This window comes from Apteryx rowi, unplaced genomic scaffold (assembly GCF_003343035.1).
Source record: "Apteryx rowi isolate R43461 unplaced genomic scaffold, aptRow1 scaffold_210, whole genome shotgun sequence".
In the NCBI taxonomy this organism is placed as follows: Eukaryota; Metazoa; Chordata; class Aves; order Apterygiformes; family Apterygidae; genus Apteryx; species Apteryx rowi.
This window is the reverse complement of record NW_020448420.1, coordinates 1,419,519-1,434,266: the sequence shown is the minus strand read 5'-3', so window position 1 is coordinate 1,434,266 and position 14,748 is coordinate 1,419,519. Positions and strand designations below refer to the sequence as shown.

At 39.7% G+C, this 14,748-nt stretch overlaps 1 protein-coding gene across 1 annotated transcript in view; it reads right to left on the bottom strand.

Annotated features, from left to right (window-relative positions):
- Positions 1 to 381: 381 nt before the first annotated feature.
- CMTM8 (CKLF like MARVEL transmembrane domain containing 8) overlaps positions 382 to 14,748 on the bottom strand; it is a 37,511-nt gene continuing 23,144 nt past the window's right edge. The window contains exons 2-4 of the mRNA XM_026064212.1: positions 8,660 to 8,833; positions 3,055 to 3,171; positions 382 to 757 (exon numbers count right to left, since the gene is read on the bottom strand). Of these exons, the coding sequence (XP_025919997.1) occupies positions 674 to 757; positions 3,055 to 3,171; positions 8,660 to 8,833 (375 nt within the window). The 3' untranslated portion in view covers positions 382 to 673. The remainder of the gene's footprint in view (positions 758 to 3,054; positions 3,172 to 8,659; positions 8,834 to 14,748) is intronic.

The window sequence follows — 14,748 nt, the reverse complement described above, 5'->3', positions numbered from 1 at the left end:
AAAGGCAACACTCTTTCAGTGAGCTTCAAACCTAAATTAAGAGGTTCCAAAAGCAATCTCATGCAGATGTCTCCTGCAACAGTAAAAATATGATTATAAGAGGCTATTAGGATATGCAAACTGAGAGTATCATCAGAATTCTTAGTACTTTGTATTCTACTCTGAAGAATAAAAGACCCACCCCTCCACTCCCTGTTTACCAAACACACAAAGTTGGGTCAATTATTTATTTATTTTGAACCTTTGGGGATTTTTTTGCACAATGTCACTTTTTATACATAGTAACTAGGCAATATCAATCTTAGTGTTGATTTGTAGCATTCAGTATCAAAAAGTATACATGTAACACTTAAAAAGTTGCATTTACAAAATTGGCACATCATCCAAGTAAGGTTTATTAAAGGTTTAGTCATAATATCTACACGATGTCTAGAAAAATACTATGTTAATTTTAAAAGAAACAGTATGAAATTTTATGATACAGTACAAAGACTATGTTAGCTGTCACTAAAGATGATATTGCATTATAAATACTCATTTTAATCTAAGCTTAAAATACATTATGTCAATTTTAACAGAAGTATCCAAAAAGACTTCACCCTTCTTCCAGACTTCTGTCACGAGTATAATCCTCAAGGTATTTTATACTACAAAACTCATTTTAACAAAATATTTACTGCAAAGTTCGTGATCGCCAAGATATAAAGCTAAAATAGGTATTCCCAGCATAGCAGGAGGTAACCACGAAGGCAAAGAACTGTAGAGAGATGGAAAACAACAATAACAATATTAGAAAACATATTTTAGAGCATCATAATTTCTATGAAAAATTATTACTATGAATTCTCTACTAATGAATAAAGGTTTTCCTCACTGCAAATAATAGTGACTACAACCATGTTGAGATATTACCTTTTTGTTAGAAATTGGTTACCGAACAAGCCTTCTGCAGCAGGCTTGGTTTATTTTACATTTAACGACTGTAAAAACTATACAATATCAGTGGTGTTGCTTCTACAGTCCTTGCAGCATATGCACACGTAGACAAAAGAACAGCTGTGAACTAATTCAGTTGTACTGATAAAGTCCAATTCAGTGCCAGCAGTAAAGTTCCTATTAATCACCACAGGTTGTTCAAAATAGACAGCTTATGATAAGACCATAATGTTTTCTGCTGGTAGCTGAACCAAATAAAGCTGACACTGCAAGCAGGGTTAACACTACTTGTCTTGAAGGTGAGCAGGGCTGGCACAAGAGGGAGCAAACACAAGTTATAACAAAGGAAAATTCCAGTTAAATACTAGGGGGAAAACATTACGATGAAAGTAACCAAACACTGAAGTAGGGGCCCAGAGAGGTTGTGCAATATCCATCCTTGGAAAAACTCAAAACTCAGCTGGACAAGGCCCTGAGCAGCCTGACACAAGTTAGCCCTGCTCTGAGTGGGGGGTTGGACCAGGCAATCTTTGGAGGTCCATTGCAGCCTAAATCCTTCTATGCTTCTAATAACATCACTTGCTTATATACCATCATTGGTCTGGATAAGCACTTCAGCTCTGACAACAAGGCACTACTAAGCATGTACACAGGCAATAAATCTGAGTCCTCCAGTAGAGGACTTGGTTAGTCTTGATCTGTAGCACCAAAAACTGTAGATGGTGATGTAAAATGACTACACAAGGAAAATATAGCATTCCTAATTTCCTATAATTTTGTTTTCTTATGAAATAAAGCTCCATCTAAAATTTTTCCAACAGAGAATGCCCACTGGGGGAATAGTTGATTTGCTAAATTCTCACAAACACACATAAAAATCCATAATGGGTTCAGAGAGCAAGAATCTACATTTAATAGAGCTTATTTAGACAGCGCATTAGATAAATAATATTAGGAGGTATTAGAAGAGATTCCAAACACCCCAGGAGATATTGAGCCTTCATGCATTTTGCATAAAATCTGAATCAGCAAGGAAGCTTATCTTGCAGCAAACAAGCTCCTGTCAACAGCACTGGCTGAGTAATAGATCAGTAGCTATGAAGTGCCAAGAGGAGAAGACCCGGAACGCCACAGAAGCAACAGGGATGCAGTTATCCAATCCCCAAGACAAAGAGCAGGTGTTCAACTCTCTGTGTTCATCACTATATAAAATAAGCTGCAGACAAAAGACAGGATTTGTGAACAGGCCAGAGGGGACAACTGCAGATGCACTAACAGCCAACAAAGTAGCTGTTATTCAGAGTTACTCTGAACAAATGAATTTGAACAATGTTGCTGCAACAAGCAAAGAGTTCTTCTGCAACTCCCCTAACTAGCTAGAGAAGGTCTTCACTGACTCAGTTGGTGATAAGGCTCTTAAAAAAAAAAAAAAAAGAGTATTTTTTTTTACCCACATCAACTGACTGGCTTGAATCTCCAAATTTAAGTAGGAAGCCATTAATGTCAAACTAATTAACGATTTGCATCCACTTTAAAACACTTGAAAGTTACATCACTGTTACCCACCGAACCCAGAGAAAAGCTTATCAGAAGCAGAGGCTGTAACAGAAAGAGCACTGCAGAAACAGCAGCACCACTTCAGCACTTCCCGAAAGCACTGTGTGCATGCCTCAGCTCACAAAAAGGTGAACGCACCTTATCAGCATCAGTATAAAGTCAGCTGAGTTAGTTTAAGCTGCTTTTGAAGTTACTTAAGTGCACTGAAGTTATTCAGTGGTCACTCAATTTGTTAACTCTGATGTCCTGGCTATAACTTCTGCCAAGAGAGCTAGCAATAAATGGGGGCAGGGGAGGGGAAAGCAGTATCATGTTCAAAACATTACAGCCTCTTCTGCTGCGACTGCCATGTGCTGGCTGAAGGTACTCAGACTTGCTAGTCATCTCCAAGAACTATGAACTAAGTTACAGCTATCCGTAGATTTTGTGCATGAGCTTTTATACCAGCCTGTAGCTTTTCAAAATCCAGAACACATGCACTTCAGTCCTCACCTCTAGCGAGCCTTCTTTTGATACACCTTTATTAGATCTAGAACAGATTTAAACAAAAAATGCACTCACTGAAGAAGCTGCCCAGCTGTTGTAATTGTGACTGTTCAGTTCTTTGGTAACTGAAGATGCATCTACAATGGCAGCAATGAGGTACAAAATGAAGGCACTTCCATTAAAACACAGACCCTGTTGCAAAACAAAACAAAATGACCAATTCATATGCAAATACATTTGCTACCATTTTCTACTGCAACGTGACAAAACTGTCCTCTGAAATAATAATGTACACATACAATGTGATTCCTAATGATCTTTCTTTCTAGTCTTTAGCTATAAAATTAAAATTTAACTGCTTAGTTTTAACACTCAAATACATTAAAGCACCTCTGGACAAACTCTGTTCTCTTCATCACACTGAACCCAGAAGAGTCTAAAAGCCAGTGTATTGTGGTTTTCCAAAAGTGAAAATGAAGACAGAGCTTGGTTATCATGATCTAAATGTTTGGCAGTGAGAATATAACATTATACAAAAATGTATTTATTATCTATATATTATMTATATATTATATATAAAAAACAAAACAAACTGCAATTTGATTACCTTTCTAATTTATACAATGATACACTGCCAGAGTGAATGAGTTCTGCACACATAAAGAATATTGTTAGAAAGCTTGCAAAACTTCATCTTTATTTTTGAAGGAGATAAAGACGGGGTCAATTTTTCAGTCAGTATTCTTCCACCATTTGGTACCTTTCCTTTCTGTCTTTTTTTTGAGAGGAGAAAGAAACAGATAAAATCAAGGAAAACAGTCTGAATGGACTACATGGGTTGTCAAAAGATCCATGGCAGACGTTGCATTTTCTTTTTTTTCTTTTTTTTTTTTTAGAAGCACTCACATCTCAGGATACCTATGTTCAATGCTAAGAAAAAAACAAAGGAGAAGACATTGATCTCCCATAACACTACAAAATAGGAACAAGAGCATTTTTTTCTGGTTTTGCATGCAAGAGAGAACAGGAAAGGAAGGAAGCAGGCAGGTCAGATAGGAGAAAAGACAGACAAAAAGGTATGAGTTTCTTTTTTTAAAAGTAAATAATTGTAATCCTTTGCAATTTAGTTACTTGCTACTTCAAGGTCATGACCACAGGAGGTCTAATACTTAAAAAAAAAAAAAAAAAGTCCACCTTGCTACTTGTCCAAGGCATATGAATTTGTCCATAAAATACCCTTTTAATGCACTGATGCGCTGTCTAAGTGGAATACCCGTGACATATTTTGCACACATTTACAATTGCAGGAATTGGTAACTGTCAGTTCAAGCCAGGTCCTACTGTTGTACGTGATCTGCTCCCTTCAGCTTCTGGCCCCGTGTTTGCACTCCAGAGCGTCATACAAGTATCATAGCCCTTAACTGTGCTGTCCCAGTTGCCTCCAAATGCAGCCAGACTGAAGCAGCTCCAACTTATTAACTTGCATGGTGTGACCCAGGGGATGCTAGGAATATACATCAATTATTCATTACTGAATTCACCAGTCACCAGCTCTGACAGAATCTAAAAAAACCCCAAAAGTTGCAGCCCAAGAAGAGAAGTTCAGAAGGCAGTGACAGCAGCTGTATCCACATCAGCAATTCCCTCTGTGCAAGACAGTGTGAATCAGCACTTGAAGTGGTTGGTGTGGAAGCTCCTCACATCTCTCTCCAGGACAATCGGTTCAGGCAGACTTAACTTCAGATCAGATCGAGTCTGGCCCACTGCGGCACTTTCCCATGACACATGTGGTTCAACGTCTTCTGAAGGAAAGCCATTTCAGAAACCCTTGCTTGCCCGACTGCAGGCTCCTCCAGGGAGCACCACACTGTGCTTCCATCTGTTAACATGTCACTCTTCAGTCACCACTGCCTACATGAGACTTCACAGGCAAAAAGCCTTCTTCTTGTTCCTCCTAGTGGCCTTTGAGTGTCACTGCAGTATCTGCTGCCCGATCCTGGTCCAAGTTTGGACATTTCACTGCAAGGGAGAAGTGGCAAACTAAATCTGGCAGCTGCAGCAGCAGTGCCATGAGAACACCTTGAATAAACTGGGGCCTGGTATCCTGTACCTTGTTTTCCCAGGCAAAATGGAGGGGCAAAACATCTTCCTGGGGTTCTGGCCACTGCAGCCACTTTGCTCAACAGAGTCCTGGGCTTGGGAGATGAGTGCGGACTAGTGGGACCACACTGTCCTCGGGAGACAAGATGACAACCAGCAGACACAAAACTTACAAAGGTAGGTAACCTTTTTGGCAGCTGATGTCATCATTTCACTATTCTCTCCCAATCATCTCAGGAGCTCATATCCATGCCTAAGAGAGCAGCTGTCACCTATGGGGCCCCAGAGTCTCCCTCTACCATGTGTCAGGAACAAATTAGTTTGGGGTGGGCAAGCCTCTGCAGACAAAGTAGAGATGGAAGCCTCTGAGGCCATCCTCTGTTTGCTCACATAACACGTGTAGGTTACATGGATGAAGTCATCCAAGCCTGTGGCTTCACAGCTGGGAGGGAGATCCACCTTCCCATGCAGCACACAGCCCACAGCAGCTACAGCTACATTCGCTGCAAGGGCTCCCACAGTATTGTTTGGAAACTGTGCATGCGTGCACATCTCATCTGTGGCCTGGCCTCAATATGTACTTGTCCAGATCTTTCTGCCTTCATCCCAAGAAATACTAACATGCAGCAGGCTGCCACAGGCCAAGCCCTGGAGCTTTGGTTTAGTTTCCTCTGTAAACAATTTAATTTGCTTGTAACAAAACTGCTTAAAAACCCAAACCAATGTGAAACAAATGGAGACAACAGGAGGATTTACTTTAAGACTGCTAGTGCTCCAAGCCAAACCACTGATGTACACACAGCCACCATCTGCTGCCATTCACAAAACCTCAGGCTGAGGGCAGAAAGGCCTCTAAAGGCATATTGGGTGGAGGCTGCCCTGCCTGTCCCAAGTGCTTCTTGTGGAAGGTGCACTGAGAAAAGCCAACCAAGCAGCCTATGCAGTCTGACCAAATTCAGAGCAGTTTGGGGGGCATGCACAGTCTCCCGTGACTCCTAAATCCTTGCAACTTCAGAACATTTGGAAAAAAGCCACTTTTACCCATGTTTCCACAGAGTGCTGTGGGCAGTCCCTCACCATTCAGACGGAACCCAAGGTCTGGGATTTGAGGTTCAACTTATATGAGTGTTTTTCATCTCACCTATATCAGCTGATTTTAATAAAAAGTATTATCTCTACTTACAAATCTCAACTCTCTTTGTCTTAGCTGGGCAATACAGTAATAAACTGTGAAAACATAAATTTTAGGACAGGATGCCAACAGTTGGCAGACTCAGGAGAACTTCTGTAAAGCAGTGATTTCCAAATCCTTAAATTTGATAGCCTAGAGTATTTGTTGTTGTTATTTTTAAATTTTCCGTTCCAAAAAGACTCATTTACCCTGGAAAGCTACAAATCCCTGCAATATCTTGTCATGTAGAAAGGAAAAAAGAACATAATTTTTGAGAAGTGCTGCTTTGGGAAATAACACTGTTGGGGAAGACGGAGTGCAATGCTAGCTGATTGGGCCTTTACTGCCAATATATTACTCAAACCAAATGGTTCATGCTAAATTACCATCTGCTTCTTAAATTCAGATTTACCAGATTTTAAAAGCTTCAATTGATTGTTTTAGCAAAAAACTTGCACTGTTAAAGATAGGCAGTTTTGGAACGTATTGTTTAGGTTAATTTGCAGAAAGTAACTACGTCTTAAGCAATCTGGTAATGTGCTTAACCTGCAAAAAATGAATTTATGACAGAAGTCCAGATAACTTTGGATTTTGGATACTGCATACAATAAGCACAGGCTGAGCTAACTGTCACCTTAGGAGGCAGAGCAGCAACTAGCAGAGACTGAAACTCAGAATACTCTGGAGAACGGTGGGGAGGTTGGAGTCAACTCACTGACTCAGAAGGCGTGCATCATGTCCTCGTGAATAAAGACATTAACAACACCTCCCTGAAAGCAGGCCCAACATTCTTCTTGGCCAGCCAGGAGTGGAAGAAGGCTGTTCCCAACAGCTCTTCTAATACCTTAGGGCAAAACAAGCTGGAATGCAAGTATCCTTGTTTTGTTTTGCATTTATTTTCTCTTCAAATTACCTTTTAGTATATAGGCAAACTGCCGTTTGGACCTACATTTATGTGATCTTATCTGTGATATCTTTGTAACTCAGAGCAAGAAATACACTCAGTATCAAGCAGAAACATATCAAATATTCCAGCTTGTCTACCACATAGATCAAGGGCAACTCATTTACATGCAGCTACTGCCTGATAATATTGTTAAATTAATAAAAGAGGGGTAATAACTAAAACTGGATTCAAATGGATGCAAAGATGTTTTCCCTTTGAATGTACTTTACTTACATCAAATGCAATGAAAAAAACCCCAACCTCTAAACATACCCAGATACATCACTGCTGTAATTGAAATAATCCAACATTTCTGTAACAATGTTATATCCCTAATGGTAATTGCTGGTCATGAAACTTGAAAACAGAGAAGCTATCTGAACATAATCCTGCTTGTTTTTATTAGTAATTGCTATAGCTGACGGTTTGTTACAGCAACCAATGGAAGACAGAAAAAAAAAAAGTGTACTCAATTTTAATCATATACACAGTATAGCTGATAACCAGCTGCTTGAACACAGAATTCAAATATATTTTTTCAGAACAATAACAAACTTCTAGTTAATAATCCTAGCTAATAAAAAAATTAAAAGTAGTATCTCACTATATCAGGCAAACGCAAAGCCAAATTTGCAGTAATTCTTGGATGGGTCACAAATAGATGTTGACTGAGGTGAAAATGATTTTTAGGATTTATTTCACTAAAACCAGCATCAGTTACAACAACCATGTAAGAAATATACTGTTGAGAGGTATTGCCAGCAGGGATTATTCAAACCACAGAACTTGGACCTGAATTTCAGGTGCCCATGACATTTTTCTGTACTTAAATTAGTTGTTTATCTAGTTTTCATTAAGTCTTGAGCTAATATCAAAGGATTACATGGGAGGTATTTTACATATATAAACACTAATAATCTGCAGCACCATTTTTACAGTAGACCATATATAGCTCGTGAGATTGCTGCTACCTCTGAACTACCTTTTCTTTTGCCCTAGCACAGGAAGACTTCTGTTTAAGATCCAGGGTCCCATTTCCARTTCATGGTGTTGACTCAGGTAGGGATTTCTACTGTTTAAACCCTAGGGCCAGGTCTGTTAGCTCAGGGGCAGAAACAGATTCAACATTCTTCATGGGATATAATCACTACGGGGGCGGGGGGGGGGTGAAGAAAGGCCACTGTGCATAAATATGAATCACATGCACATTATTAAAAATAAAGTCACTTGATCAACCAATGAACAAAATGGTGGAACACCACAGAAAATGTTTTTAAAAGTGTCTGGGTAATAAAGAGGCCAAACTCTGGAGGTATGCAGAAACGCAGTTGTTAGGGAAAAAGTTGCAAAAGTCACCAGTACAGTGGATTAACTACAGTTGTAGAATACATTAATATTTTATTCTCTTCAGCACCCAGCAAAACCCCAAAAGTGTAGCAACAACAAAGACTAAGTGTATTTACCACCGTGGTCCATGGCACCTGGGGGATCCTGGTGTAGGYCATTGTCATGTAGATGATCAGAAAGAAGACGGTGAGAACCCAGTAAAAGACAGCTACAAACATCACCCAGCCAAAGGCTGGATATAGAAAGTATTCTGTTCCAGCAATCAGGGTCCACACCAGCAGTCCTAAAACCTGCAAAAGTTATGGAGAAGAAAGATAATTGTTACACAGTTTTAGATCTTGTATATTCATTCTAGGTCAAAGAATGACATCACTTTGGGGGTTTTATAGGGGTTTTGTAGGGATGATGCATACCACAGAAGACATCAACCTGCTGCTTTATAGAACAACCAGAAATATGAAACAAAAGATAAGCAAATATTGTTTTAAAGAGAGACTGCAATTCCACAGCAGTTTAAGCTGATATAAATCAGCACGGTAATCCCAGCCTCCTCCTTGCTCCAGCCGTACAAACTTGCTCCCTCCCTTGTGCTAGCACTGCCATTCACATAACTATTTGATGAGCCAGTTTGGGATGCCATGCTGACAGAACGCTAAGCCAACAAAAACCAACAACAAAAAACTTTTTGCTATGGCAGGACGTCACAAAGGGAAAGATGAAATTATGTGCCTGAGTGTTGATTTAGCTCACCTTTAACTGTTAAGGAACTATATCTGCAGTGGTTTTACAGCTAGCTCTCGAAATGAGTGCTCATTCTAGACATATAAACCAAATGGGAGAAAACGTCATAGTGATTCACACTTGAATACCAGCCAGCTTACATCCATGAAGGTAAATACTGTTATTTTGCAGTCAGTAAAGTCACTTGGGAAACAGAAGCCTGGAAAGGACCACTGGGATCTTCAGGTCCCATCTGCCACAGTCACAGGTGACTGAGCAATTAGGGTCTAGTTCAAAATGGTCCACAAAACACCCACTCTGTGGACTGGCAGGCACCATAGGCATAAAACAACGCCCACGACCTTCTAATAAACATAAGATGAGCAATAAAATATTACTAGCCATCACTGTAATGTGCTGCAGAAAGACAGCAGGGCAGGTTGGGAACCCACACTCAAGCAAAGCCCTCAAGTAAATCCTAGCAGACCAGTCTGGGGAAAAATACCTCCTCCTGATCCTGAATTTGGCAATCTGTTCACATGTAGGATATGAATAAAATACATCAGCCAGAGATTTTAATGTACTCTCTCCAGTTTTCTCTAGTGTTTTGCCAATCTCCAATGCATTTAGAGGGGCACGGAGCAAACAAAACAGCAGCCAAGTCATGTGCCAAGGGGAGAAAAGCATGTTTTGCAAGCTGTCCAACAATTATAAAATCTCAATTAGAAAGATAGGGATATTTTTTATCTTTCATATTATTTTAAAAAAAAAGAAAGAAAGAAAGAAAAGAAAGCTGAATGCAGTCAGATTTTGGAACTAAAATTCTTATGTTTGAAACAAGGCTCATCTCTTTCTGCTACCTGGACTATGGTGAACTTGCCTAACAGTGAGACACAGAAGCAAGACAAAAACAAAAAATAGCAACACACATATTTAACAGAGCCCAGCCACACCAGGATAGACTAAAGAACCACCTACCCCAATATCCTGTCTCCAGCACTGGCTAATAACAGATGTTTAAAGAAATATATACGAACAGACCATGAAATAGCAATATTTCTTTGGCATACTTCCCCAGCTTTCAGGAATCTGCCATGGGGCACTTCCTGAGCCCAAGGTGGTATCTTTGTAATCAATAACCCTCGAGAGATGACGACAGCTCTGCTGTAGCTTCATTTGCACAAGAGCTCATCCTATTCCCATGCAAATCATTGGCCATAATCCCATTTACTTCGCTTTTGCAGAATTGTGTAATCATTAATGTTAAATCTCTAAACATTACGTATAAGGCAAAACTAAATTGTAAACAAAAAGTTCCTGTAACTGGAAAGCAGGGTCCTGCTGACTTTCAGCAGCTTGCTGCTACCTATTTATTCCGTCTTCAATCTGTCTTCCAAACTGCCACCCAAACTATACTCGGCCCTTAGTTTGTTACCTTGTGTCTTCACACTGTATTCCCATATATTATTTATGCACTCATCCGCATCTGCACCATGCATACATAAAAGCACAGCACAAATGTATAGTCCACTACTTTTGTCTTTTAATAGAGAAAGCACCTTAAAGTCTTTTAAGAGCAATTTCCACCACCTCTCTAACATGAAGCCCTGAACTTGTTCAGACGGGGATAACGATTCCCACCTTCCTCAGCATACCAGGGGAGGGCAGCATTGCCTCACCAGAACAGTTCAAATAGCATTAAGTGGGTAGTTTAAAATACACGCTCTTTTAATAAAGTTACTGGTTTAGCAAGGCTGCAGATAGTTCATTATAATCTAGTTCCAACATCATTTTACTAATAGTAGTAATTCAGTTAATAACGCCTCAAATCCACAAACTACCCATGATTAGATTAAAAACAACAACCCCATTTTAGTGTAGCAACTGTGTGAAAATTAAACAATCCTGATGTGAAAATTAAACAATCCTGATAGACTGTTTAGCTAACAAAATACTATTTTCTTGGGATACAAAGCTGCTTTTCACTGTGTCCATCCATTTTAACCCAAAGTTAAATTCACCATCCATAAACTCTATCAATGGATAATTGGTCTCATGTTCAATAAAGAATTATGAAAGACAGATTTAACCTTCACCTGTGTATCTAGTAAAATACCAAGGACAGAAATTCTGAAGATGAGACAAAGAAACTAAAGACAGTATCTCATTAAACAGTATAACCTACTAACAACAGCGTTGGTTTCTAGGGAGCTTTTAAAAATAGACATAATTCTTTTTCATAAAAAGTATCAGCCTAGGAAAAATGCTTAATACTAAATTTAACACAAATAAGATTGATAGTGACATGTCAGCTTGTGCAAAGGGTTATTTTGGGAAAGAGTAAAAATTTCACAAACAGCAAGTTCTAAAAATTAACATGGAAAAATCTGAGGTTACACAAGACCACTGATCTCACGCAATCACAAAATGTAGCTAGCAAGACTGTAACTAGAGCTCTAGTATACTCACTGCTCACTGTTTTTCCAGTACTATCCTAAACTGGTACTGTCACTCCTCTTTCAAAATCACATACATTTTAATATTTAAATGGCTGTACATCTTGCATGTATCCAAAGATTTATTTTTAATTCATGTTTTCAGCTGGGCCTCATCAATGGCCGAACAATTTATCTAAGCAATTGAGATGCACCATAGACATTTCAGATTTATATTCTTAACCAGTTCTTGGTTCGTATACATCTTAACTTTGATGGGTTGCATATTAGAGTGTGTTTGACATTTTCGGTTAGATCCAGATAATCTTACTGCATATTACTGGAGCTGACAGGCTGAAATAATATTTCAGTTTTCTTGATTAGAGCTGAAAAGGTCAGACCAGCTCATGGTCAACTATTCATTCTGCGTGTAGTTAAGTGATACAGCAAATCGGTTTGTTGCATATGTAAACACATGCAACAAATTGGTTTAAAGTTCACGTTGGCCATCAGCATCTACAAAATACATAGGGGGTCAAAGCAACATAGACATCTAGACAAGTCTTTCATTATTAGCTTGTCTTCTCAGCATGTTAAATCCTGAGACAACTTCGGCGGTGTTAAAAGCCTATCTCATAATACTCTGACTGTCCCTGACGTTACGCACTTGTTCTGCGGATCGGTACAAGCTGGATGACACTCACTTATCTGCTAGAGCAGRAAATGCTGCTCTTCCCGCCGATTCGATTACAAATCCCCCAGCTGGGCTATATTCAAATGCCATCTCATGAGCATCCAGGGTGCAGAATCTGGCAAGTGAGTGATACGTACGCCATATCGCAAAGCAAAGGACAGCAGGCGTGATACCTGTGCAGCCCTCACAGCCATTCAATATGCAGGGACAGCACGCACCCGGCTCCACTGCTTCAGATCAGCCGAAAGGCAAGGGACAAAGCTCTGCTCCTGGGAACTGGGAAGGGCGTATAGCTCAGTAGGAGCAGGTACACTGGAGTGTACTAGTAACAACTAAGTATTTGATTTTAATTTATGAGCAAGTCAAACTACGGAATACCCCTTACTTAGAATTACAGGAATATAGCACGATCCCATCACAAATGATTCTGAAAAAAGGAGGGGAAAAAAATCAAGAAGAAAAGAGAAGGAAACAATTCATGTGGTGGCTGACGAGAGGGGATGCTGGATCATAAGACTGTAATGGTTTTACCAATTGGGCCCAGTTTTTCACGTCAGATGGGAGATGGGGATTTCACTCATCACCAAAGACAAGCAGTTTTCCCATATTTATTGCAGTCTATGATTTTACCTTGGACATTTATTTTGTGATCATTTGGCTGCAGCTTGATCAGGGGCCTCCATTACTAGAATGCATTAACATGTCAAATGTACTCATGCATACTTCAGCAGCTGGCAGACACCATAAAGAGGAAATAACTTTGTAGCAAAGTCCAATACTATTGAGTGTGCAAGTTTCAGATGAGATGCTTAATTGCATACTCAAACACTTAAAGAAGCGCCATAATTTTTTCTGCAGCACTGAGAACTTCCGAAGTATTGAACTGTTTAGACATTAAAAAATAAATAAGGGCTTTGCTGCATAGTAGATGAGAGACACAGCTTGTCTCATGTTGCTGGTCAGTAGGTAGGAAAGCAGGCATGAGTTTGAATCTGTGTATTCAATTTTGCTTTTCAAGCAGTTTAAAAATTGTAGGACTGAATTTGTACCTGCAAACTATATTAAAAAAGCCTGTGATGGATTCGGTGACTGCGCTCCAGCAACACTAACGTTACAAATTCTGCAGCATTCATCTTCACTGATTAACTTGGCAATACAGTTAAAAATGTTTATGCATCTTTTTCAAAGGGAAAAAAAAGTCTCACTGTGGCAGAACTGATGGGCAAAAACTGAAGGCTCATCTAGTTTCATGAAATAAAAACTATTTGGCATGTTTGCCTGAAGCTTTTCATAGTCTTTGTGCTGGAGATGCTTCCTAGGGCCATTTCACTTCTCCATAAGTATAAGTATTGTGGGATGTATACACAGTTGCTACTGGCACAGAYGGAAATGATGGCAGAAAGAGACTCGAAGAGCTGTGCATCTGCAGAAATAGTTGTCTCCTGTATTCAAGGCACCTAAACGTGGACAGAATCCAGCAGGCAGAAAGCAATACATCTTGCGTCTCTTTCCCAAGACAGAAGATTTACTACCAGTAGAAAGAGAGACTGTTCTGAATTATTGCACATCATTATTTCACTACTAAATCACAAGCTGGAAACTGCCCAGCAGCAACACAAGCAGCCTATGAATGCCTCAACCTGCATCCTTTTCTTCCCTAGGCTAGTCCCTACATGTAAAAAAAATCCCAGGAAATCTACTGTGGGCAGGGAGAGCACAAATGTCATTGTTCACGCCTGCTCCCTACTTTCCTAGCTCACTTCCATGGCACCAGGGAAGGGAAGGTCAGAGACACTTTTCTTCCAGAGCTAAGAGGATAAGCAAGGATCCCTGAGGGTAGCAAGACCAGCAATTCAGCACTGTTAAGGAGCCCCTTATTTTATGCTGACTAGTCTACTGTCCTGTAGGTAATTGCAAGCATTTGCTAAGACTAACAATTATTCTTCTAAATATTTCATGTTGTGGATCACACACCAAAACACAAGATCCTATACCATGAAGCCAAATATGCAGGAGGGGAGAGGGGGGAAAAGGTAGTAAAAAAGGAAGAAGAGAGAAGGAGGGCATTCCCTCACTATTCTTCCTGTCACTTGTGCCCAGCACAGCCAGTTGTACAAAGAAGCAGATGTATTTGGCTCATATTTGATTGATGCAGAATGACTTCTTTTCTTTCAGCAGAGACTTAATGGTGCAAATGTTTGCTTTGAATTTAAATAATCTCTTTAATTAGAACGTTTGTGCTCTCATACACTATTAGTTTTATCAAATGATCTACAACAACGCCATCTTCTGCCACGAGAGGGAGCATAGTCATTGCTTTCTGTAGGAAAGCGTTCACAAAGAACGCACCTACGCA